The sequence below is a fragment of the Oncorhynchus clarkii genome, unplaced genomic scaffold (assembly GCF_045791955.1).
Source record: "Oncorhynchus clarkii lewisi isolate Uvic-CL-2024 unplaced genomic scaffold, UVic_Ocla_1.0 unplaced_contig_2050_pilon_pilon, whole genome shotgun sequence".
Taxonomy (NCBI): Eukaryota; Metazoa; Chordata; class Actinopteri; order Salmoniformes; family Salmonidae; genus Oncorhynchus; species Oncorhynchus clarkii.
This window is the reverse complement of record NW_027257981.1, coordinates 92,177-119,747: the sequence shown is the minus strand read 5'-3', so window position 1 is coordinate 119,747 and position 27,571 is coordinate 92,177. Positions and strand designations below refer to the sequence as shown.

The following is a 27,571-nucleotide window of genomic DNA, read 5'->3' as shown; positions in this document are numbered from 1 at the left end:
CCGGTAGTGTATATTATAAGCAAAAGGATGTTCCCCAATGCTGGAAGGGGGGCCTGAGTGAAAAAGTTTGGGAACTCTTGCTGTACCTGATATGCTTAATTCAGTATGCCACTATACATGTTCTGAGACGATCCAGAGATACTCAAAGATACTGATGTATGGTGAATTTTGTTCTGGGGGAAGAGCGCCACCGTGTCGCTAAAGCTAGAATCGTTACGATGCCTCAAAAACTACAACAACCGGCAAACAACTCATATCCGGGCTCCAGTCAATGACGTCGCCGTTGACTTTTACGTCTGTTGATAAAATATCAAGACGTGCCCACAGGGACGTTAGGCTTTACAAACATTGCTTCTGCAAAAAGGTAAAGGAAGTAGCGAAGCTAACAGTTTGACATGAATAAGCAGTTCACTTGGAGATGTGCTTTCAAAGAAGCCAGCTACTGTTTTGAAACGTTTGATAATGTTGGTTTTAATTGTCCATACATGGCTAGCTAGCTAGTTACATAAGTTAACTGTTTGTTTTGCACACATTGCCAAGGAAGACCCAAGTGCTCGCAGCTAACGTTAGCTTGCTCTGCATGGCATATAACAACGTTACTGTTATGCTAACGTTAGCTCGCAAGTTACAGTACAGTAGGACCGAAGATACTGCTGGTAGAACTAGCTAACGTTACTAGCTAGCTAGCATCTTTCCTAAGGTATGTTTTGGACATTCAACCAAGCTGTATGTCTGATTTATGAATAAAACATTGTTTTATTGTATCTAACTATTGCACACGTAGGCGTTATACTTTGCCAATGCATCGTGGTCCCAGTCTGATTATGGGAACATCTCTGCGTTGTTTTCCTGTTTATTTTCCTCTTTAAGGTGTAGCGGTGGTTCAGATAGAAGACCAGGAAAGGTACAGGAAGTGACGGTGCTTCCTTGTTGCCATGGCGTCTGAGCTGCAGGAGGCGATCTGCATGGCCAAGCAGGAGCGTCACAAGAACCTGTTCCTCAACTACAGGTGTGTTTTATTAAGGCATGTTACTATGTGTTAAATGTAAGTTATATGTGCTATCCTTGATTCAACCTGTTCCTCAACTACAGGTGTGTTTTATTAAGGCATGTTACTATGTGTTAAATGTAAGTTATATGTGCTATCCTTGATTCAACCTGTTCCTCAACTACAGGTGTGTTTTATTAAGGCATGTTACTATGTGTTAAATGTAAGTTATATGTGCTAGCCTTGATTCAACCTGTTCCTCAACTACAGGAACCTGAACAACTTTCCGGTCGAGCTGCTGAAAGATGAAGGACTACAGTTCCTACAGAGGCTTTATATGAAGAGGAACTCACTCACCACGCTGGTACGGACTGGTGGGGTCTCTGGTCCAGAACTCTCTCACCACGCTGGTACGGACTGGTGGGTTCTCTGGTCCAGAACTCTCTCACCACGCTGGTACGGACTGGTGGGGTCTCTGGTCCAGAACTCTCTCACCACGCTGGTACGGACTGGTGGGGTCTCTGGTCCAGAACTCTCTCACCACGCTGGTACGGACTGGTGGGGTCTCTGGTCCAGAACTCTCTCACCACGCTGGTACGGACTGGTGGAGTCTCTGGTCCAGAACTCTCTCACCACGCTGGTACGGACTGGTGGGGTCTCTGGTCCAGAACTCTCTCACCACGCTGGTACGGACTGGTGGAGTCTCTGGTCCAGAACTCTCTCACCACGCTGGTACGGACTGGTGGGGTCTCTGGTCCAGAACTCTCTCACCACGCTGGTACGGACTGGTGGGGTCTCTGGTCCAGAACTCTCTCACCACGCTGGTACGGACTGGTGGGGTCTCTGGTCCAGAACTCTCTCACCACGCTGGTACGGACTGGTGGGGTCTCTGGTCCAGAACTCTCTCACCACGCTGGTACGGACTGGTGGGGTCTCTGGTCCAGAACTCTCTCACCACGCTGGTACGGCTTGGTGGGGTCTCTGGTCCAGAACACTCTCACCACGCTGGTACGGACTGTTGGGGTCTCTGGTCCAGAACTCTCTCACCACGCTGGTACGGACTGGTGGGGTCTCTGGTCCAGAACACTCTCACCACGCTGGTACGGCTTGGTGGGGTCTCTGGTCCAGAACTCTCTCACCACGCTGGTACGGCTTGGTGGGGTCTCTGGTCCAGAACTCTCTCACCACGCTGGTACGGACTGATGGGGTCTCTGGTCCAGAACTCTCTCACCACGCTGGTACGGACTGGTGGGGTCTCTGGTCCAGAACTCTCTCACCACTCTGGTACGGACTGGTGGGGTCTCTGGTCCAGAACTCTCTCACCACGCTGGTACGGACTGGTGGGGTCTCTGGTCCAGAACTCTCTCACCACGCTGGTACGGACTGGTGTGGTCTCTGGACCAGGCTGTTACGTAACACCTTGGACCAGAGCTAGGTGTCTGTCCGGCATAGTTTAGATCCAGTATTTATGTGTGGTAACTCTCATTCTGTAGCCTGGCTCTTAGTGATGTCAGTTTTCTATAATTTGATTGTGGTCTGTGTTCTAAAAATATGCTTTCTCTCCTTTCTGCAGCCCGATAATCTAGCACAGAAGCTCCCCAACTTAATAGAGCTGTAAGTATAGAAGCTCCCCAACTTAATAGATCTGTAAGTATAGAAGCTCCCCTATTTAATAGATCTGTAATTATAGAAGCTCCCCAACTTAATAGAGCTGTAAGTATAGAAGCTCCCCAACTTAATAGAGCTGTAAGTATAGAAGCTCCCCAACTTAATAGAGCTTTAAGTATAGAAGCTCCCCAATTTAATAGAGCTGTAAGTATAGAAGCGCCCCAACTTAATAGATCTGTAAGTATAGAAGCTCCCCAACTTAATAGAGCTGTAAGTATAGAAGCTCCCCTATTTAATAGAGCTGTAAGTATAGAAGCGCCCCTATTTAATAGATCTGTAAGTATAGAAGTGCCCCAACTTAATAGAGCTCCAAGTGTATAAAAGCATATTTTCTTACTGTAGGAAAGACATCGGGCAGGAATGCATAGGAACTGTTGGACCAGCAGTTTGCATGCGTCCACTAGATGGCACTACAGTTACAGATGCATTATATTCTGGGAAAGTAATCAACCGTTGTGGTCTTTCACATGTTTGGTACTTTTTACTTGTTGACACTTGTCAATCTTTTAAAGTGTCATTGCTCTTTGTCTCTTCAAGGTATCTGCATTCCAACAATATAACCTGTGTTCCTGAAGGTGATTTCTCAATGATCTTCAGTCATTTAGTAGAGGCTGATACTATTATACTGAGTTACTTACATTCAACACCTTGTCAGTACTACATAGAGCCATGACTACATGGAACTCTATTCCACATCAAGTAACTGATGCAGCAGTAGAATCATATAAAACAATGCACCTTATTGAACAGCAGGGACTGTGAAGCAACACAAACACAGGCACAGACATGTGCATACAATCACACCAAAACATAGGCACTATACACACACGTACACACAGATTTTGTATTTTAGATATGTTGTAGTAGAGTGGTCCAAGGGAACACACTTCATGTGTTGTGAAATGTAAGGTTTAAAAAAATAAAAGCAATTTAAGCCTTCATTTTGCTGGAAGAGTAACTGCTGCCTTGGCAGGAACTAATGGGGAACCATAATAAACCCCAGGAAGAGTAGCTGCTGCCTTGGCAGGAATTAATGGGGATCCATAATAAACCCCAGGAAGAGTAGCTGCTGCCTTGGCAGGAACTAATGGGGAACCACAACAAACCCCAGGAAGAGTAGCTGCTGCCTTGGCAGGAACTAATGGGGAACCACAACAAACCCCAGGAAGAGTAGCTGCTGCCTTGTCAGGAACTAATGGGGAACCATAACAAACCCCAGGAAGAGTAGCTGCTGCCTTGGCAGGAACTAGTGGGGATCCATAATAAACCCCAGGAAGAGTAGCTGCTGCCTTGGCAGGAACTAATGGGGATCCATAATAAACCCTAGGAAGAGTAGCTGCTGCCTTGGCAGGAACTAATGGGGATCCATAATAAACCCCAGGAAGAGTTGCTGCTGCCTTGGCAGGAACTAATGGGGATCCATAATAAACCCCAGGAAGAGTAGCTGCTGCCTTGGCAGGAACTAATGGGGATCCATAATAAACCCCAGGAAGAGTAGCTGCTGCCTTGGCAGGAACTAATGGGGATCATAATAAACCCCAGGAAGAGTAGCTGCTGCCTTGGCAGGAACTAATGGGGATCCATAATAAACCCCAGGAAGAGTAGCTGCTGCCTTGACAGGAACTAATGGGGATCCATAATAAACCCCAGGAAGAGTTGCTGCTGCCTTGGCAGGAACTAATGGGGATCCATAATAAACCCTAGGAAGAGTAGCTGCTGCCTTGGCAGGAACTAATGGGGATCCATAATAAACCCCAGGAAGAGTAGCTGCTGCCTTGACAGGAACTAATGGAGATCCATAATAAACCCCAGGAAGAGTAGCTGCTGCCTTGGCAGGAACTAGTGGGGATCCACAATAATCCCCAGGAAGAGTAGCTGCTGCCTTGACAGGAACTAGTGGGGATCCACAATAATCCCCAGGAAGAGTATCTGCTGCCTTGGCAACAGGAACTAATGGGGATCCATAATAAATACACATACAGGTATTCCAACCAGTGTTGTCATTTGAAGGTTTACACAGTAAACAAACAGTTGTATTGAAGCCAAGTATCTGACTGTATAATGTTTTCTGAGTTACTGATAACCAGTTACCATTGAGGAGGTTCTATCTTATATAGTATGGTAGTGTAAACATCACCTTTAAGATGCCTGTCCTCAGCTATAGGTAACCTGTCCTCAGCTATACGTGACCTGTCCTCAGCGATAGGTAACCTGTCCTCAGCTATAGGTAATCTGTCCTCAGCTATAGGTAACCTGTCCTCGGTGATAGGTAACCTGTCTTGTCCTCAGCTATAGGTAACCTGTCTTGTCCTCAGCTATAGGTAACCTGTCTTGTCCTCAGCTATAGGTAACCTGTCTTGTCCTCAGCTATAGGTAACCTGTCTTGTCCTCAGCTATAGGTAACCTGTCCTGTCCTCAGCTATAGGTAACCTGTCCTGTCCTCAGCTATAGGTAACCTGTCTTGTCCTCAGCTATAGGTAACCTGTCTTGTCCTCAGCTATAGGTAACCTGTCCTCAGCTATAGGTAACCTGTCCTCAGCTATAGGTAACCTGTCCTCAGCTATAGGTAACCTGTCCTCAGCTATAGGTAACCTGTCCTCAGCTATAGGTAAGCTGTCCTCAGCTATAGGTAAGCTGTCTTGTCCTCAGCTTTAGTTAAGCTGTCCTGTCCTCAGCTATAGGTAACCTGTCTTGTCCTCAGCTATAGGTAACCTGTCTTGTCCTCAGCTATAGGTAACCTGTCTTGTCCTCAGCTATAGGTAACCTGTCTTGTCCTCAGCTATAGGTAACCTGTCTTGTCCTCAGCTATAGGTAAGCTGTCTTGTCCTCAGCTATAGGTAAGCTGTCTTGTCCTCAGCTATAGGTAAGCTGTCTTGTCCTCAGCTATAGGTAAGCTGTCCTGTTCTCAGCTATAGGTAACCTGTCCTCAGCTATAGGTAACCTGTCCTCAGCTATAGGTAACCTGTCCTCAGCTATAGGTAACCTGTCCTCAGCTATAGGTAAGCTGTCTTGTCCTCAGCTATATGTAACCTGTCTTGTCCTCAGCTATAGGTAACCTGTCCTGTCCTCAGCTATAGGTAACCTGTCCTGTCCTCAGCTATAGGTAACCTGTCCTCAGCTATAGGTAACCTGTCCTCAGCTATAGGTAACCTGTCCTGTCCTCAGCTATAGGTAACCTGTCCTCTGCTATAGGTAACCTGTCCTGTCCTCAGCTATAGGTAACATGTCCTGTCCTCAGCTATAGGTAACCTGTCCTGTCCTCAGCTATAGGTAACCTGTCCTGTCCTCAGCTATAGGTAACCTGTCCTGTCCTCAGCTATAGGTAAACTGTCCTGTCCTCAGCTATAGGTAACCTTCCTGTCCTCAGCTATAGGTAACCTGTCCAGGCTGCAGTCTTTAGACCTGAGTGACAACGCTCTGCAAGTCATCTGTCCAGAGATCGGCAGGCTGAGGTCCTTACGACACCTGAGACTGGCCAACAACCAGCTGAAATACCTGCCTCCAGGTAAGACTGACCAACAACCAGCTGAAATACCTGCCTCCAGGTAAGACTGGCCAACAACCAGCTGAAATACCTGCCTCTAGGTACCGGTACCGAGTCAATGTGGAGACTATATACAGGGGGTACTGGTACAGAGTCAATGTGGAGACTATATACAGGGGGTACCAGTACAGAGTCAATGTGGAGGCTATATACAGGGGGTACCGGTACAGAGTCAATGTGGAGGCTATATACAGGGGGTACCGGTACAGAGTCAATGTGGAGGCTATATACAGGGGGTACCGGTACAGAGTCAATATGGAGGCTATATACAGGGGGTACCGGTACCGAGTCAATGTGGAGGCTATATACAAGGGGTACCGGTACAGAGGCAATGTGGAGGCTATATACAGGGGGTACCGGTACAGAGTCAATGTGGAGGCTATATACAGGGGGCACCGGTACAGAGTCAATGTGGAGGCTATATACAGGGGGTACCGGTACAGAGTCAATGTGGAGGCTATATACAGGGGGCACCGGTACAGAGTCAATGTGGAGGCTATATACAGGGGGTACCGGTACAGAGTCAATGTGGAGGCTATATACAGGGGGTACCGGTACAGAGTCAATGTGGAGGCTATATACAGGGGGTACCGGTACAGAGTCAATGTGGAGGCTATATACAGGGGGTACCGGTACAGAGTCAATGTGGAGGCTATATACAGGAGGCTATATACAGGGTGTACCGGTACAGAGTCAATGTGGAGGCTATATACAGGGGCTACCAGTACAGAGTCAATGTGGAGGCTATATACAGGGGTTACCGGTACAGAGTCAATGTGGAGGCTATATACAGGGTGTACCGGTACAGAGTCAATGTGCGGGGGTACAGTTTGAGGTCATTTGCACATGTAGGTAGGGGTAAATTTCACTATGCATAGATAATGAACATCTCTGTGTGTCTCTCTCTCTCTCTGTCTCTCTCTGTCTCTGTCGCTCTCTCTCTCTCTCTCTCTCTCTCTCTCTCTCTCTCTGTCTCCTAACTGAGATTGGAGCCCTATGTGACCTCTTTCATTTCTCTCTCACACAGAGATTGGAGCCCTGTGTGACCTAGAGACCCTGGATGTCAGTAGGAATGTGTTGGTGTGTCTCCCAGAGCGGCTGCACCAGTGTCTGTCTCTCCAGTGTCTCACTGCTGACAGGAACAACCTGACCAGCTTCCCAAGACAGCTCTGCCAGCTCCACAGCCTCAACGAGCTCAGTATGGCTGCTAACCAACTCACCTCTCTACCCCTAGGTTAGTATGGGGTCAGAGGTCACCACAGCCTCAACCAACTCAGTAATGCTGCTAACCAACTCACCTCTCTACCCCTAGGTTAGTATGGGGTCAGAGTTCACCACATCCTCAACCAGCTCAGTATGGCTGTTAACCAACTCACCTCTCTACCCCTAGGTTAGTATGGGGTCAGAGTTCACCACAGCCTCAACCAGCTCAGTATGGCTGTTAACCAACTCACCTGTCTACCCCTAGGTTAGTATGGGGTCAGAGTTCACCATAGCCTCAACCAGCTCAGTATGGCTGTTAACCTAGGGGTAGAGAGGTGAGTTGGTTAACAGCCATACTGAGCTGGTTGAGGCTGTGGTGAACTCTGACCCCATACTAACCTAGGGGTAGAGAGGTGAGTTGGTTATCAGAATCCTATTGGACCCTATATGATTCTCACATTTCTATTGGATGTTGTATCACATCTATCAGAATCCTATTGGACCCTATATGATTCTCACATTCCTATTGGATGTTGTATCACATCTATCAGAATCCTATTGGACCCTATATTACAACCAGCATGTCCAGAGATACAACCTCTCTCATCATCACCCAGTGCCTGGGCTTACCTCCGCTGTACCCGCACCCCACCATACCCCTGTTTGCGCATTATGCCCTGAATATATTCTACCATGCCCAGAAACCTGCTCCTCTTATTCTCTGTCCCCAACGCCCTAGGCGACCAGTTTTGATAGCCTTCAGCCGCACCCTCATACTACTCCTTCTCTGTTCCGCGGGTGATGTGGAGGTAAACCCAGGCCCTGCATGTCCCCAGGCACCCTCATTTGTTGACTTCTGTGATCGAAAAAGCCTTGGTTTCATGCATGTCAACATCAGAAGCCTCCTCCCTAAGTGTGTCTTACTCACTGCTCTAGCACACTCTGCTAACCCTGATGTCCTTGCCGTGTCTGAATCCTGGCTCAGGAAGGCCACCAAAAATTCTGAGATTTCCATACCCAACTATAACATCTTCCGTCAAGATAGAACTGCCAAAGGGGGAGGAGTTGCAGTCTACTGCAGAGATAGCCTGCAAAGTAATGTCATACTCTCCAGGTCCATACCCAAACAGTTCGAACTACTAATTTTGAAAATTACTCTCTCCAGAAATAAGTCTCTCACTGTTGCCGCCTGCTACCGACCCCCCTCAGCTCCCAGCTGTGCCCTGGACACCATTTGTGAATTGATCGCCCCCCATCTAGCTTCAGAGTTTGTTCTGTTAGGTGACCTAAACTGGGATATGCTTAACACCCCGGCAGTCCTACAATCTAAGCTAGATGCCCTCAATCTCACTCAAATCATCAAGGAACCCACCAGGTACAACCCTAACTCTGTAAACAAGGGCACCCTCATTGACGTCATCCTGACCAACTGGCCCTCCAAATACACCTCCGCTGTCTACAACCAGGATCTCAGCGATCACTGCCTCATTGCCTGTATCCGCTACGGAGCCGCAGTCAAACGACCACCCCTCATCACTGTCAAACGCTCCCTAAAACACTTCTGTGAGCAGGCCTTTCTAATCGACCTGGCCCGGGTATCCTGGAAGGACATTGACCTCATCCCGTCAGTTGAGGATGCCTGGTCTTTCTTTAAAAGTAACTTCCTCACCATTTTAGATAAGCATGCTCCGTTCAAAAAATGCAGAACTAAGAACAGATATAGCCCCTGGTTCACTCCAGACCTGACTGCCCTCGACCAGCACAAAAACATCCTGTGGCGGACTGCGCTAACATCGAATAGTCCCCGCGATATGCAACTGTTCAGGGAAGTCAGGAACCAATACACACAGTCAGTCAGGAAAGCTAAAGCCAACTTCTTCAGGCAGAAGTTTGCATCCTGTAGCTCCAACTCCAAAAAGTTCTGGGACACTGTGAAGTCCATGGAGAACAAGAGCACCTCCTCCCAGCTGCCCACTGCACTGAGACTAGGTAACATGGTCACCACCGATAAATCCATGATTATCGAAAACTTCAACAAGCATTTCTCAACGGCTGGCCATGCCTTCCGCCTGGCTACTCCAACCTCGGACAACAGCTCCCCCCCCCCGCAGCTACTCGCCCAAGCCTCTCCAGGTTCTCCTTTACCCAAATCCAGATAGCAGATGTCCTGAAAGAGCTGCAAAACCTGGACCCGTACAAATCAGCTGGGCTGGACAATCTGGACCCTCTATTCCTGAAACTATCCGCCGCCATTGTCGCAACCCCTATTACCAGCCTGTTCAACCTCTCTTTCATATCGTCTGAGATCCCCAAGGATTGGAAAGCTGCCGCAGTCATCCCCCTCTTCAAAGGGGGCGACACCCTGGACCCAAACTGTTACAGACCTATATCCATCCTGCCCTGCCTATCTAAGGTCTTCGAAAGCCAAGTCAACAAACAGGTCACTGACCATCTTGAATCCCACCGTACCTTCTCCGCTGTGCAATCTGGTTTCCGAGCCGGTCACGGGTGTACCTCAGCCACGCTCAAGGTACTAAACGATATCATAACCGCCATCGATAAAAGACAGTACTGTGCAGCCGTCTTCATAGACCTTGCCAAGGCTTTCGACTCTGTCAATCACCGTATTCTTATCGGCAGACTCAGTAGCCTCGGTTTTTCGGATGACTGCCTTGCCTGGTTCACCAATTACTTTGCAGACAGAGTTCAGTGTGTCAAATCGGAGGGCATGCTGTCCGGTCCTCTGGCAGTCTCTATGGGGGTGCCACAGGGTTCAATTCTCGGGCCGACTCTTTTCTCTGTATATATCAATGATGTTTCTCATGCTGCGGGCGATTCCCTGATCCACCTCTACGCAGACGACACCATTCTATATACTTCCGGCCCGTCCTTGGACACTGTGCTATCTAACCTCCAAACGAGCTTCAATGCCATACAGCACTCCTTCCGTGGCCTCCAACTGCTCTTAAACGCTAGTAAAACCAAATGCATGCTTTTCAACCGTTCGCTGCCTGCACCCGCACGCCTGACCAGCATCACCACCCTGGATGGTTCCGACCTTGAATATGTGGACATCTATAAGTACCTAGGTGTCTGGCTAGACTCTAAACTCTCCTTCCAGACCCATATCAAACATCTCCAATCGAAAATCAAATCAAGAGTCGGCTTTCTATTCCGCAACAAAGCCTCCTTCACTCACGCCGCCAAACTTACCCTAGTAAAACTGACTATCCTACCGATCCTCGACTTCGGCGACGTCATCTACAAAATTGCTTCCAACACTCTACTCAGCAAACTGGATGCAGTTTATCACAGTGCCATCCGTTTTGTCACTAAAGCACCTTATACCACCCACCACTGCGACTTGTATGCTCTAGTCGGCTGGCCCTCGCTACATATTCGTCGCCAGACCCACTGGCTCCAGGTCATCTACAAGTCCATGCTAGGTAAAGCTCCGCCTTATCTCAGCTCACTGGTTACGATGGCAACACCCATCCGTAGCACGCGCTCCAGCAGGTGTATCTCACTGATCATCCCTAAAGCCAACACCTCATTTGGCCGCCTTTCGTTCCAGTTCTCTGCTGCCTGTGACTGGAACGAATTGCAAAAATCGCTGAAGTTGGAGACTTTTATCTCCCTCACCAACTTTAAACATCTGCTATCCGAGCAGCTAACCGATCGCTGCAGCTGTACATAGTCTATTGGTAAATAGCCCACCCATTTTCACCTACCTCATCCCCATACTGTTTTTATTTATTTATTTTTATTTTTCTGCTCTTTTGCACACCAATATCTCTACCTGTACATAACCATCTGATCATTTATCACTCCAGTGTTAATCTGCATAATTGTAATTATTTGCCTACCTTCTCATGCCTTTTGCACACAATGTATATATAGACTCCCCTTTTTTTCTACTGTGTTATTGACTTGTTAATAGTTTACTCCATGTGTAACTCTGTGTTGTCTGTTCACACTGCTATGCCTTATCTTGGCCAGGTCGCAGTTGCAAATGAGAACTTGTTCTCAACTAGCCTACCTGGTTAAATAAAGGTGAAATAAAAAAATAAATAAATATATGATTCTCACATTCCTATTGGATGTTGTATCACCTCTATCAGAATCCTATTGGACCCTATATGATTCTCACATTCCTATTGGATGTTGTATCACCTCTATCAGAATCCTATTGGACCCTATATGATTCTCACATTCCTATTGGATGTTGTAACACCTCTATCAGAATCCTATTGGACCCTATATGATTCTCACATTCCTATTGGATGTTGTATCACCTCTATCAGAATCCTATTGGACCCTATATGATTCTCACATTCCTGTTGGATGTTGTATCACATCTATCAGAATCCTATTGGACCCTATATGATTCTCACATTCCTATTGGATGTTGTATCACCTCTATCAGAATCCTATTGGACCCTATATGATTCTCACATTCCTGTTGGATGTTGTATCACATCTATCAGAATCCTATTGGACCCTATATGATTCTCACATTCCTATTGGATGTTGTATCACCTCATCAGAATCCTATTGGACCCTATATGATTCTCACATTCCTATTGGATGTTGTATCACCTCATCAGAATCCTATATTAGACTGTTTTCCCTATTGGAAATCAAAAGTAACCGATTATATAGTATCCAGTTTTAACAATACAAAACATCCACATACAAATAACAACATACAGACACAGACAAACATCCACAACATCACCCCTGTCCAGACCCACCTGCCCACAGCCCTATCTCCAGACAAACATCCACAACATCACCCCTGTCCAGACCCACCTGCCCACAGCCCTATCTCCAGACAAACATCCACAACATCACCCCTGTCCAGACCCACCTGCCCACAGCCCTATCTCCAGACAAACATCCACAACATCACCCCTGTCCAGACCCACCTGCCCACAGCCCTATCTCCAGACAAACATCCACAACATCACCCCTGTCCAGACCCACCTGCCCACAGCCCTATCTCCAGACAAACATCCACAACATCACCCCTGTCCAGACCCACCTGCCCACAGCCCTATCTCCAGACAAACATCCACAACATCACCCCTGTCCAGACCCACCTGCCCACAGCTCTATCTCCAGACAAACATCCACAACATCACCCCTGTCCAGACCCACCTGCCCACAGCCCTATCTCCAGACAAACATCCACAACATCACCCCTGTCCAGACCCACCTGCTCACACTGTATGTTTTGCTTGGCCAGAGCTCAGTCATCAGCCAGCCAGCCAGGGAGGTATGGGCAGACAGCCAGGGAGGCTGTGTGTTTTACTGGGCTAGTCCTAGCTCAGGTGTAGGGGCGCGTGGCTCTCCCATGGCCCTACCATGTGCCACTGTAGTAGTTAGACCAGTCAGGGATTACAGAGGCCTGTCTGATATATGATAGATGTGCCTGTCTGATAGATGTGCCTGTCTGATAGATGTGCCTGTCTGATAGATGTGCCTGTCTGATAGATGTGCCTGTCTGATAGATGATAGATGTGCCTGTCTGATAGTTGTGCCTGTCTGATAGATGATAGATGTGCCTGTCTGATAGATGTGCCTGTCTGATAAATGGTAGATGTGCATGTCTGATAGATGTGCATGTCTGATAGATGTGCCTGTCTGATAGATGTGCCTGTCTGATAGATGTGACTGTCTGATAATGATAGATGTGCCTGTCTGATAGATGTGCCTCTCTGATGTGCCTGTCTGATAGATGTGACTGTCTGATAGGTGTGACTGTCTGATAATGATAGATGTTCCTGTCTGATAATATTGTGGGGGTGACTGTCTGATAATATTGTGGGGGTGTCTGATAATATTGTGGGGGTGCCTGTCTGATAATATTGTGAGGGTGCCTGTCTGATAATATTGTGGGGGTGCCTGTCTGATAATATTGTGAGGGTGCCTGTCTGATAATATTGTGAGGGTGCCTGTCTGATAATATTGTGAGGGTGCCTGTCTGATAATATTGTGGGGGTGCCTGTCTGATAATATTGTGAGGGTGCCTGTCTGATAATATTGTGGGGGTGTCTGATAATATTGTGAGGGTGCCTGTCTGATAATATTGTGGGGGTGTCTGATAATATTGTGGGGGTGTCTGATAATATTGTGAGGGTGCCTGTCTGATAATATTGTGGGGGTGTCTGATAATATTGTGGGGGTGTCTGATAATATTGTGGGGGTGTCTGATAATATTGTGGGGGTGTCTGATAATATTGTGGGGGTGTCTGATAATATTGTGGGGGTGCCTGTCTGATAATATTGTGAGGGTGCCTGTCTGATAATATTGTGGGGGTGACTGATAATATTGTGGGGGTGCCTGTCTGATAATATTGTGGGGGTGTCTGATAATATTGTGGGGGTGTCTGATAATATTGTGAGGGTGCCTGTCTGATAATATTGTGGGGGTGCCTGTCTGATAATATTGTGGGGGTGCCTGTCTGATAATATTGTGGGGGTGACTGATAATATTGTGGTGGTGCCTGTCTGATAATATTGTGAGGGTGCCTGTCTGATAATATTGTGGGGGTGTCTGATAATATTGTGGGGGTGCCTGTCTGATAATATTGTGGGGGTGTCTGATAATATTGTGGGGGTGCCTGTCTGATAATATTGTGGGGGTGCCTGTCTGATAATATTGTGGGGGTGTCTGATAATATTGTGGGGGTGCCTGTCTGATAATATTGTGGGGGTGTCTGATAATATTGTGGGGGTGCCTGTCTGATAATATTGTGGGGGTGTCTGATAATATTGTGGGGGTGCCTGTCTGATAATATTGTGGGGGTGTCTGATAATATTGTGGGGGTGTCTGATAATATTGTGGGGGTGTCTGATAATATTGTGGGGGTGTCTGATAATATTGTGGGGGTGCCTGATAATATTGTGGGGGTGTCTGATAATATTGTGGGGGTGTCTGATAATATTGTGGGGGTGACTGATAATATTGTGGGGGTGTCTGATAATATTGTGGGGGTGACTGATAATATTGTGGGGGTGTCTGATAATATTGTGGGGGTGCCTGTCTGATAATATTGTGGGGGTGTCTGATAATATTGTGGGGGTGTCTGATAATATTGTGGGGGTGTCTGATAATATTGTGGGGGTGTCTGATAATATTGTGGGGGTGTGTTCCAGATTTGGGTCGTTCCAGAGAGCTGCAGTTTGTGTTTGTTGACAACAACGTCCACCTCAAAGGCCTTCCTTCATACCTGTACAACAAGGTGATTGGCTGCAGCGGGTAAGGACAGCCCCTAACCCTTATATCTGTACAAGGTGATTGGCTGCAGCGGGTAAGGACAGCCCCTAACCCTTATATCTGTACAAGGTGATTGGCTGCAGCGGATAAGGACAGCCCCTAACCCTTATATCTGTACAAGGTGATTGGCTGCAGCGGATAAGGACAGCCCCTAACCCTTATATCTGTACAAGGTGATTGGCTGCAGCGGATAAGGACAGCCCCTAACCCTTATATCTGTACAAGGTGATTGGCTGCAGCGGATAAGGACAGCCCCTAACCCTTATATCTGTACAAGGTGATTGGCTGCAGCGGATAAGGACAGCCCCTAACCCTTATATCTGTACAAGGTGATTGGCTGCAGCGGATAAGGACAGCCCCTAACCCTTATATCTGTACAAGGTGATTGGCTGCAGCGGATAAGGACAGCCCCTAACCCTTATATCTGTACAAGGTGATTGGCTGCAGCAGATAAGGACACATCTCCATCCCTTTCCTCAGCTTCTTTGTGGATGAATATCATTTCTTTAGCATTTCATTGCTTACTGACCTTTTTCTTAATTGGATAAATCTATGTCTATTAATGTATTATAGCAGAATTTGGATTTGAGTCTCACACATTGACGTCTGTCTGTCTAACCTGTCTGTATGTCTCTCTGTCTGTCTCTCTCTCTGTCTCTCTCCAGGTGTGGTCTGTCTAACCTGTCTGTATGTCTCTCTGTCTGTCTCTCTCTCTCTGTCTCTCTCCATGTGTGGTCTGTCTAACCTGTCTGTCTCTCTCTGTCTCTCTCCAGGTGTGGTCTGTCTAACCTGTCTGTCTCTCTCTGTCTCTCTCCAGGTGTGGTCTGTCTAACCTGTCTGTATGTCTCTCTGTCTGTCTCTCTCTCTGTCTCTCTCCATGTGTGGTCTGTCTAACCTGTCTGTCTCTCTCTGTCTCTCTCCAGGTGTGGTCTGTCTAACCTGTCTGTCTCTCTCTGTCTCTCTCCAGGTGTGGTCTGTCTAACCTGTCTGTATGTCTCTCTGTCTGTCTCTCTCTCTCTGTCTCTCTCCATGTGTGGTCTGTCTAACCTGTCTGTATGTCTCTCTGTCTGTCTCTCTCTCTGTCTCTCTCCATGTGTGGTCTGTCTAACCTGTCTGTCTCTCTCTGTCTCTCTCCAGGTGTGGTCTGTCTAACCTGTCTGTCTGTCTATCTCTATGTCTCTCTCCAGGTGTGGTCTGCCAGGGCAGGTGTCTGACCGGGTGCCCCAGCCTCTGTCTCTGTCTCTGGGAGATGTGTCTCTCCCTTTGCCTGCTGAGGTGAAAGCTATAGGCTCAGAGACGGAGCGAGTGGGCCCCCTGGAGGAGCTCGCCATGAGGGCCCTGCACAGCATGTACGGGCGACAGCCAATCAGAGGTGAGGAGAGACACGGATACAGCTACACACACACAGATCCTCTTGGGTCTTCTGATATTTCAGGACATGAAGTGTCGTTTAATTCATCCCACCATAGAGACATGAAGTGTCCTTTAATTCATCACACCATAGAGACATGGTGTCCTTTAATTCATCACACCATAGAGACATGAAGTGTCCTTTAATTCATCACACCATAGAGACATGGTGTCCTTTAATTCATCCCACCATAGAGACATGAAGTGTCCTTTAATTCATCCCACCATAGAGACATGGTGTCCTTTAATTCATCACACCATAGAGACATGGTGTCCTTTAATTCATCACACCATAGAGACATGGTGTCCTTTAATTCATCCCACCATAGAGACATGAAGTGTCCTTTAATTCATCCCACCATAGAGACATGAAGTGTCCTTTAATTCATCCCACCATAGAGACATGGTGTCCTTTAATTCATCACACCATAGAGACATGAAGTGTCCTTTAATTCATCCCACCATAGAGACATGAAGTGTCCTTTAATTCATCCCACCATAGAGACATTAAGTGTCCTTTAATTCATCCCACCATAGAGACATGAAGTGTCCTTTAATTCATCACACCATAGAGACATGGTTTCCTTTAATTCATCATACCATAGAGACATGAAGTGTCCTTTAATTCATCACACCATAGAGACATGGTGTCCTTTAATTCATCACACCATAGAGATGCTGTACAGCTGGGAGAATAATTATAGGGGTCTTAGCACCGAGCCTGGGGGAACGCCAAATTCAGCTACGGAACATTTGAAGCATTCTAATATGACATTGAGCAGATTCCATCCTGATGGGGATGAATGTAAAGACAATGAAGAGTTCATCAGCTCTGGGATAATATAGAATATGGTCTCTGCCCCAAATGGCTCCTTATTTCCTATATAGTGGACTGCTTTTTAGAGAATAGGGTGCCATTTGGGGGGAGACACATAGTACTTTCACACTCAGAATAGATACATTACACACTGAAATTATGCTCACATCGGATACGGAATCGGATACATGGAGCATGATCACACGGTCGTCCGGAACAGCTTGTGCTCTCATGCATGATTCAGTGTTGCCTCAAAGCGAGCACAGAAGGCATTTAGTTAGTTAGTTAGTTTGCGTCACTGGGCAGCTCTTGGCTGGGTTTCCCTTTGTAATCCATGATAGTTTGCAAGCCCTGCCACATCCAACAAGCATCAATGCCGGTGTAGTAGGATTCCATCCTAGTCCAGTATTGACACTTTGCTGGATTGATGGTTCGTCGGAGGGCATAGCGGGATTTCTTATAAGTGTCCAGATTTGTGTCCTGCTCCTTTAAAGCGTCAGCTCTAGCCTTTAGCTCAGTGTGGATGTTGCTTTGTAATCCATGGCTTCTGGTTATCCCCTCCGGCGCCATTCTTTCACATCACTGCAACCCCAGGCATCCAGCTACTGATGTGGTCTGTCACTAACCCCCAGGCATCCTGCTGTGGTCTGTCACTAACCCCAGGCATCCAGCTACTGCTGTGGTCTGTCACTAACCCCCAGGCATTCTGCTACTGCTGTGGTCTGTCAATAGCCCCAGGCATCCAGCTACTGCTGTGGTCTGTCACTAACCCACAGGCATTCTGCTACTGCTGTGGTCTGTCAGTAACCCCCAGGCATCCTGCTACTGCTGTGGTCAGTCACTAACCCCAGGCATCCAGCTACTGCTGTGGTCTGTCACTAACCCCCAGGCATTCTGCTACTGCTGTGGTCTGTCAGTAACCCCCAGGCATCCTGCTGTGGTCTGTCACTAACCCCCAGGCATCCTGCTACTGCTATGGTCTGTCACTAACCCCCAGGCATCCTGCTGTGGTCTGTCACCAACCCCAGGCATCCTGCTACTGCTGTGGTCTGTCACTAACCCCAGGCATCCTGCTACTGCTGTGGTCTGTCACTAACCCCAGGCATCCTGCTACTGCTGTGGTCTGTCACTAACCCCAGGCATCCTGCTACTGCTGTGGTCTGTCACTAACCCCAGGCATCCTGCTACTGCTGTGGTCTGTCAGGAACCCCCAGGCATCCTGCTGTGGTCTGTCACTAACCCCCAGGCATCCTGCTGTGGTCTGTCACTAACCCCCATGCATCCTGCTGTGGTCTGTCACTAACCCCCATGCATCCTGCTGTGGTCTGTCAGTAACCCCCAGGCATCCTGCTACTGCTGTGGTCTGTCACTAACCCCAGGCATCCAGCTACTGCTGTGGTCTGTCACTAACCCCCAGGCATTCTGCTACTGCTGTGGTCTGTCAGTAACCCCCAGGCATCCTGCTGTGGTCTGTCACTAACCCCCAGGCATCCTGCTACTGCTGTGGTCTGTCACTAACCCCCAGGCATCCTGCTACTGCTGTGGTCTGTCAGGAACCCCCAGGCATCCTGCTGTGGTCTGTCACTAACCCCCAGGCATCCTGCTGTGGTCTGTCACTAACCCCCATGCATCCTGCTGTGGTCTGTCACGAACCCCCAGGCATCCTGCTACTGCTGTGGTCTGTCACTAACCCCCAGGCATCCTGCTGTGGTCTGTCACTAACCCCAGGCATCCTGCTGTGGTCTGTCACTAACCCCAGGCATCCTGCTGTGGTCTGTCACTAACGCCCAGGCATCCTGCTGTGGTCTGTCACTAACCCCCAGGCATCCTGCTACTGCTGTGGTCTGTCACGAACCCCCAGGCATCCTGCTACTGCTGTGGTCTGTCACTAACCCCCAGGCATCCTGCTGTGGTCTGTCACTAACCCCAGGCATCCTGCTGTGGTCTGTCACTAACCCCAGGCATCCTGCTGTGGTCTGTCACTAACGCCCAGGCATCCTGCTGTGGTCTGTCACTAACCCCCAGGCATCCTGCTACTGCTGTGGTCTGTCACTAACCCCAGGCATCCTGCTACTGCTGTGGTCTGTCACTAACCCCAGGCATCCTGCTACTGCTGTGGTCTGTCACTAACCCCAGGCATCCTGCTGTGGTCTGACACTAACCCCCAGGCATCCTGCTACTGCTGTGGTATGTCACTAACCCACAGGCATCCTGCTACTGCTGTGGTATGTCACTAACCCCCAGGCATCCACCTGTGGTCTGTCACTAACCCCCAGGCATCCTGCTACTGCTGTGGTCTGTCACGAACCCCCAGACATCCTGCTGTGGTCTGTCACTAACCCCCAGACATCCTGCTGTGGTCTGTCACTAATTCCAGGCATCCTGCTACTGCTGTGATCTGTCACTAACCCCCAGGCATCCTGCTGTGGTCTGTCACTAACCCCCAGGCATCCTGCTGTGGTCTGTCACTAACCCCCAGGCATCCTGCTGTGGTCTGTCACTAACCCCCAGGCATCCTGCTGTGGTCTGTCACTAACCCCCAGGCATCCTGCTGTGGTCTGTCACCAACCCCCAGGCTTCCTGCTGTGGTTTGTCACCAATCCCCAAGGCATCCTGCTGTGGCTGTCACCAACACCCAGGCATCCTGCTACTGCTGTGGTCTGTCACTAACCCCCAGGCATCATGCTGTGGTCTGTCACTAACCCCCAGGCATCCTGCTATTGCTCTGGTCTGTCACTAACCCCAGGCATCCTGCTACTGCTGTGGTCTGTCACTAACCCCCAGGCATCCTGCTACTGCTGTGGTCTGTCACTAACCCCCAGGCATCCTGCTGTGGTCTGTCACTAACCCCCAGGCATCCTGCTGTGGTCTGTCACTAACCCCCGGCATCCTGCTGTGGTCTGTCACTAACCCCCAGGCATCCTGCTGTGGTCTGTCACTAACCCCCAGGCATCCTGCTACTGCTGTGGTCTGTCACTAACCCCAGGCCTCCTGCTACTGCTATGGTCTGTCACTAACCCCCAGGCATCCTGCTGTGGTCTGTCACTAACCCCAGGCATCCTGCTACTGCTGTGGTCTGTCACTAACCCCAGGCATCCTGCTACTGCTGTGGTCTGTCACTAACCCCCAGGCATCCTGCTACTGCTGTGGTCTGTCACTAACCCCAGGCCTCCTGCTACTGCTGTGGTCTGTCACTAACCCCAGGCATCCTGCTACTGCTGTGGTCTGTCACTAACCCCAGGCATCCTGCTGTGGTCTGTCACTAACCCCCAGGCATCCTGCTACTGCTGTGGTATGTCACTAACCCACAGGCATCCTGCTACTGCTGTGGTATGTCACTAACCCCCAGGCATCCACCTGTGGTCTGTCACTAACCCCCAGGCATCCTGCTACTGCTGTGGTCTGTCACGAACCCCCAGACATCCTGCTGTGGTCTGTCACTAACCCCCAGACATCCTGCTGTGGTCTGTCACTAATTCCAGGCATCCTGCTACTGCTGTGATCTGTCACTAACCCCCAGGCATCCTGCTGTGGTCTGTCACTAACCCCCAGGCATCCTGCTGTGGTCTGTCACTAACCCCCAGGCATCCTGCTGTGGTCTGTCACTAACCCCCAGGCATCCTGCTGTGGTCTGTCACTAACCCCCAGGCATCCTGCTGTGGTCTGTCACCAACCCCCAGGCTTCCTGCTGTGGTTTGTCACCAATCCCCAAGGCATCCTGCTGTGGCTGTCACCAACACCCAGGCATCCTGCTACTGCTGTGGTCTGTCACTAACCCCCAGGCATCATGCTGTGGTCTGTCACTAACCCCCAGGCATCCTGCTATTGCTCTGGTCTGTCACTAACCCCAGGCATCCTGCTATTGCTGTGGTCTGTCACTAACCCCCAGGCATCCTGCTACTGCTGTGGTCTGTCACTAACCCCCAGGCATCCTGCTGTGGTCTGTCACTAACCCCCGGCATCCTGCTGTGGTCTGTCACTAACCCCCAGGCATCCTGCTGTGGTCTGTCACTAACCCCCAGGCATCCTGCTACTGCTGTGGTCTGTCACTAACCCCAGGCCTCCTGCTACTGCTGTGGTCTGTCACTAACCCCCAGGCATCCTGCTGTGGTCTGTCACTAACCCCAGGCATCCTGCTACTGCTGTGGTCTGTCACTAACCCCAGGCATCCTGCTACTGCTGTGGTCTGTCACTAACCCCCAGGCATCCTGCTACTGCTGTGGTCTGTCACTAACCCCCAGGCATCCTGCTGTGGTCTGTCACTAACCCCCAGGCATCCTGCTGTGGTCTGTCACTAACCCCCGGCATCCTGCTGTGGTCTGTCACTAACCCCCAGGCATCCTGCTGTGGTCTGTCACTAACCCCCAGGCATCCTGCTACTGCTGTGGTCTGTCACTAACCCCAGGCCTCCTGTTACTGCTGTGGTCTGTCACTAACCCCAGGCCTCCTGCTACTGCTGTGGTCTGTCACTAACCCCAGGCATCCTGCTGTGGTCTGTCACTAACCCCCAGGCATCCTGCTGTGGTCTGTCACTAACCCCCAGACATCCTGCTGTGGTCTGTCACTAACCCCAGGCATCCTGCTACTGCTGTGGTCTGTCACTAACCTCAGGCATCCTGCTACTGCTGTGGTGTGTCACTAACCCCCAGGCATCCTGCTACTGCTGTGGTCTGTCACTAACCCCCAGGCATCCTGCTACTGCTGTGCTCTGTCACTAACCCCAGGCCTCCTGCTACTGCTGTGGTCTGTCACTAACCCCCAGGCACCCTGCTGTGGTCTGTCACTAATCCCAGGCATCCTGCTGTGGTCTGTCACTAACCCCAGGCATCCTGCTGTGGTCTGTCACTAACCCCAGGCACCCTGCTGTGGTCTGTCACTAACCCCCAGGCATCCTGCTACTGCTGTGGTCTGTCTGACTACAACAATGCCACTGTCATTATTTTTTCAACTTTAAGGTTAAAGTTGAATGACTGGATGGTCTAGCACATTGAATGGTTGATGGTGTAACGGTCATAATGATGTGACATCATATCTCCCTCTGTCCCAGGTGGTTAAAGAGAATGGTGGGGCCCCTGGTCATAATGATGTGACATTAAATATCCCTCTGTCCCAGGTGGTTAAAGAGAATGGTGGGGCCCCTGGTCATAATGATGTGACATTAAATCTCCCTCTCTGTCCCAGGTGGTTAAAGAGAATGGTGGGGCCCCTGGTCATAATGATGTGACATTAAATCTCCCTCTGTCCCAGGTGGTTAAAGAGAATGGTGGGACCCCTGGTCATAATGATGTGACATTAAATCTCCCTCTGTCCCAGGTGGTTAAAGAGAATGGTGGGGCCCCTGGTCATAATGATGTGACATTAAATCTCCCTCTGTCCCAGGTGGTTAAAGAGAATGGTGGGACCCCTGGTCATAATGATGTGACATTAAATCTCCCTCTGTCCCAGGTGGTTAAAGAGAATGGTGGGGCCCCTGGTCATAATGATGTGACATTAAATCTCCCTCTGTCCGAGGTGGTTAAAGAGAATGGAGGGGCCCCTGGTCATAATGATGTGACATTAAATCTCCCTCTGTCCCAGGTGGTTAAAGAGAATGGTGGGGCCCCTGGTCATAATGATGTGACATTAAATCTCCCTCTGTCCCAGGTGGTTAAAGAGAATGGTGGGACCCCTGGTCATAATGATGTGACATTAAATCTCCCTCTGTCCCAGGTGGTTAAAGAGAATGGTGGGGCCCCTGGTCATAATGATGTGACATTAAATCTCCCTCTGTCCCAGGTGGTTAAAGAGAATGGTGGGGCACCTGGTCATAATGATGTGACATTAAATCTCCCTCTGTCCCAGGTGGTTAAAGAGAATGGTGGGGCCCCTGGTCATAATGATGTGACATTAAATCTCCCTCTGTCCCAGGTGGTTAAAGAGAATGGTGGGACCCCTGGTCATAATGATGTGACATTAAATCTCCCTCTGTCCCAGGTGGTTAAAGAGAATGGTGGGGCCCCTGGTCATAATGATGTGACATTAAATCTCCCTCTGTCCCAGGTGGTTAAAGAGAATGGTGGGGCCCCTGGTCATAATGATGTGACATTAAATCTCCCTCTGTCCCAGGTGGTTAAAGAGAATGGTGGGACCCCTGGTCATAATGATGTGACATTAAATCTCCCTCTGTCCCAGGTGGTTAAAGAGAACCTTAATGGAGAAATAGAGGAAAATCAGTCAATATATTCCTCCTCTCTTTATCCTCTCTCTCTCTCCCTGTTGGTCTCTCAGAGCGGAGTCTGCTGCCCCCCTTCCTGTTACCCAGAAGCCTTCTGGACCTGCTCCAATGCCCCCTGGGACATTGTCACCGCTGCAGTCAGCCCATGTTTACCATCATCTACCCCAAACTGTTCCCTCTCAGAGAGACCGCTCTGGCTGAGGTACACCGCAGGTAGCTAACCCTGACCCCAACCACGCCTGACCCCCAACCACCCCTGACCCCAACCACCCCTGAAACGAACGACCCTTGACCCCAACTGACCCCTAACCACCCCTGACCCCTAACCACCCCTGACCCCTAAACACCCCTGACCCCAACCACCCCTGAAACGAATGACCCTTGACCCCAACTGACCCCTAACCACCCCTGACCCCTAACCACCCCTGACCCCTAACCACCCCTGACCCCCAACTACCCATGACCCCTAACCACCCCTGACCCCTAACCACCCCTGACCCCAACCACCCCTGAAACTAACAACCCTTGACCCCAACTGACCCTAGCCACCCCTGACCCCTAACCACCCCTGACCCCTAACCACCCCTGACCCCAACCACCCCTGACCCCTAACCACCCCTGACCCCTAACCACCCCTGACCCCTAACCACCCCTGACCCCTAACCACCCCTGACCCCTAACCACCCCTGACCCTAAACCTGAAGGTCTCATAGGACCACTACTTTACTCCAGTCCCTCTAATAGTCCCTCTCCTCTCTCTCTGTCCTACCCTGCTCTCCCTCTCTTCAATCTCTCTGCTCTTTCCTCTCTCTCTCTCTCTCTCCTCTCTCCCTGCCCTACCCTGCTCTCTCTCTGTCTCTCTCTCTCTGTGCTATTTCCTCTCTCTCTCTCTCTGCTCTTTCCTCTCTCTCTGCTCTTTCCTCTCTCTCTCTCTCTGCTCTTTCCTCTCTCTCTGCTCTTTCCTCTCTCTCTCTCGCTCTCTCTCTCTCTGCCCTACCCTGCTCTCCCTCTCTTCAATCTCTCTGCTCTTTCCTCTCTCTCTCTCTCTCTCTCTCTCTCTCTCTCTCTCTCTCTCTCTGTCTCTCTGCTCTTTCCTCTCTCTCTCTGCTCTCTCGCTGCTCTCTCTCTCTCTCTGCTCTTTCCTCTCACACTCTCACTGTCTCTCTCTGTCTCTCTCTGCTCTTTCCTCTCACACTCTCTCTGTGCTCTCTCTCTCTCTCTGTGCTCTCTCTCTCTCTATGTGCTCTCTCTCTCTCTCTGTGCTCTCTCTCTCTCTCTCTCTCTCTGTGCTCTCTCTCTCTCTCTCTCTCTCTCTGTGCTCTCTCTCTCTCTGTGCTCTCTCTCTGTGCTCTCTCTCTCTCTCTGCTCTCTCTCTCTGCTCTTTCCTCTAACACTCTCACTGTCTCTCTCTCTCTCTCTGTCTCTCTGCTCTTTCCTCTCACACTCTCTCTGTGCTCTCTCTCTCTGTCTCTCTCTGCTCTTTCCTCTCACACTCTCTCTCACTGTCTCCGTATCCAGAACCACAGTGAGTTTCGTGGCCTACTGCTGTTCCAGTCAGTGTGTTCAGACATTTGATCTGCAGCAATGACATCATGGTGCCTCCACCTCTTCCTCTCCCCTTCGGTCATCATCTCCTCTTCTGGTCTCCTGGATGAATGAATGAAGGATGGATGAAGGACTGTGGGAGTCCTGAACGTCTCAGGAGGACTTGCATAGCCTCTGGACTGGTGGACATGAGGAACTGACCATCTCAGGAGAACATGCATAGCCTCTGGACTGGTGGACATGAGGAACTGACCATCTCAGAAGGACATGCATAGCCTCTGGACTGGTGGACATGAGGAACTGACCATCTCAGGAGGACATGCATAGCCTCTGGACTGGTGGACATGAGGAACTGACCATCTCAGGAGGACATGCATAGCCTCTGGACTGGTGGACATGAGGAACTGAAGGTCTCAGGAGGACATGCATAGCCTCTGGACTGGTGGACATGAGGAACTGAAGGTCTCAGGAGGACATGCATAGCCTCTGGACTGGTGGACATGAGGAACTGAAGGTCTCAGGAGGACATGCATAGCCTCTGGACTGGTGGACATGAGGAACTGAAGGTCTCAGGAGGACATGCATAGCCTCTGGACTGGTGGACATGAGGAACTGAAGGTCTCATGAGGACATGCAGAGCCTCAGCAGCCTGTGACCAGTCCAGCAGTCTGTAATGGGCATGGACGGTCCAATTGAAAGACGGACAATATTGGTATTAATAATCCACATCTTGACATATCATCTACTGTCCAACGACTAACATCTCTAAATACAGCATCATTCTACTAATGGTTTGTTTCTGGTTTCAGTTTGTTCCAGCAACAACTCAGAGCGTGTCGGTATTTACTGGTGTGAACTAGCTGCTCTGTTCACCAGCCAAACGTCCACCTGACAGACGCATCACAATAACAAGAAGTGCCGAGTGTTTTTGTCTTTGTAGAGGAGAATCTATTCTGATCATTTCTATGGATTTTTACATGACACTGGTTGACAAAAAGTGTTTGAAGAATGTCAGTTTGGCCGTATCGCATGATATTTGTTCTAAACCTGTTCTAAATATGTAATACTGGTAGGTGTGTTGCCCCCCCACTCCAGCCTGCAGGACTTTGACAAGATAATAGACACATTAGTTATTGGGCGTTTCTTTTCCTGTAGACACAGCAGACTCTCAGACCTCTGACAAGTCTTTAAACTTTACAAAATTGGTCTTTGAGGGTAAAATATTTTTTATTTTGCAAAAAAAGGTTAACGTCTGAAACAGTCTGGTAACCTGAATGTTTATGAAGGATTTAAAACAAACTTTGTTTCCATTCAGTTTGATTGTGACTCAAAGCAACGCTTGAGTTCTTTAGCTGAAAACCAAAGGAACTGAAGCTCATAACAGAAGTGTTTGGGCCCTACCGGACCAGACTTGCCAATCCCGGCTGTAGGTCCATGCAGCAGACTCTCTGTCTTGGCTAGACGGACTGAGAGACTGGGATAGGAGGCAGTCTCTCAGTCCGTCTAGCCAAGACAGAGAGCTCTGCTGCCTCCTATCCCAGTCTCTCAGTCCGTCTAGCCAAGACAGAGAGTCTGCACTCTGGTTCTGTCGAGGGTTGAGACTCCGCCAGGGTTCTGTCGAGGGTTGAGACTCTGCCAGGGTTCTGTCGAGGGTTGAGACTCTGCCAGGGTTCTGTCGAGGGTTGAGACCCCGCCAGGGTTCTGTCGAGGGTTGAGACCCCGCCAGGGTTCTGTCGAGGGTTGAGACCCCGCCAGGGTTCTGTCGAGGGTTGAGACCCCGCCAGGGTTCTGTCGAGGGTTGAGACCCCGCCAGGGTTCTGTCGAGGGTTGAGACCCCGCCAGGGTTCTGTCGAGGGTTGAGACCCCGCCAGGGTTCTGTCGAGGGTTGAGACTCCGCCAGGGTTCTGTCGAGGGTTGAGACTCCGCCAGGGTTCTGTCGAGGGTTGAGACTCCGCCAGGGTTCTGTCGAGGGTTGAGACTCCGCCAGGGTTCTGTCGAGGGTTGAGACTCCGCCAGGGTTCTGTCGAGGGTTGAGACCCCGCCAGGGTTCTGTCGAGGGTTGAGACCCCGCCAGGGTTCTGTCGAGGGTTGAGACCCCGCCAGGGTTCTGTCGAGGGTTGAGACTCCGCCAGGGTTCTGTCGAGGGTTGAGACCCCGCCAGGGTTCTGTCGAGGGTTGAGACTCCGCCAGGGTTCTGTCGAGGGTTGAGACTCCGCCAGGGTTCTGTCGAGGGTTGAGACTCCGCCAGGGTTCTGTCGAGGGTTGAGACTCCGCCAGGGTTCTGTCGAGGGTTGAGACTCCGCCAGGGTTCTGTCGAGGGTTGAGACCCCGCCAGGGTTCTGTCGAGGGTTGAGACCCCGCCAGGGTTCTTTCGAGGGTTGAGACTCCGCCAGGGTTCTGTCGAGGGTTGAGACCCCGCCAGGGTTCTGTCGAGGGTTGAGACTCCGCCATGAATGTCTGAATCTCACAACTCAAGAGGAATGGTGAACAAAATGATAATTTACCTCATCCCAAATGGCCCCCTTTTCCCCATGGGCCCTGGTCTAAAGTAGTGCACTGTGTAGGGAATAAGATGCATCTTGAGACACAACCAGTATGTGACATTGGATTATAAAACCAGCAGCAAGATGTCTAGATGAGGATTGGGTCTATTGCCACTTTATTTGTTTGGCTTTCTATTGTTTATTACATTGTTAGATAGTTATTATTATAACATTGTTATAACTGTGAATATGATTACTATATTGTATAATTTGTAATCAATTACTTTTATTTTAATGTCTGACATTATGTCAATAAACAATGTTTATAACTTGATAGTTAAGTAGAATCCTCATTGCAAATGGAAGGTTCCAGTTTAGTTCAGAGGTAGAATGATCGCATCTCTATCTCTCTGACGG

At 49.5% G+C, this 27,571-nt stretch overlaps 1 protein-coding gene across 1 annotated transcript; it reads left to right on the top strand.

The window, feature by feature from the left end:
- The first annotated feature begins 292 nt into the window (after positions 1–292).
- Positions 293–26,151, top strand: LOC139394390 (leucine-rich repeat-containing protein 28-like). Its single transcript, XM_071142444.1, has 11 exons — positions 293–700; positions 871–1,009; positions 1,259–1,352; positions 2,562–2,602; positions 3,194–3,231; positions 6,024–6,161; positions 7,228–7,434; positions 14,565–14,667; positions 15,873–16,057; positions 23,180–23,339; positions 24,645–26,151. The coding sequence occupies exons 2-11, from the start codon at positions 936–938 to the stop codon at positions 24,712–24,714; spliced, it is 1,110 nt and encodes a 369-aa protein (XP_070998545.1). The 5' UTR covers positions 293–700; positions 871–935; the 3' UTR covers positions 24,715–26,151.
- Positions 26,152–27,571: the final 1,420 nt, after the last annotated feature.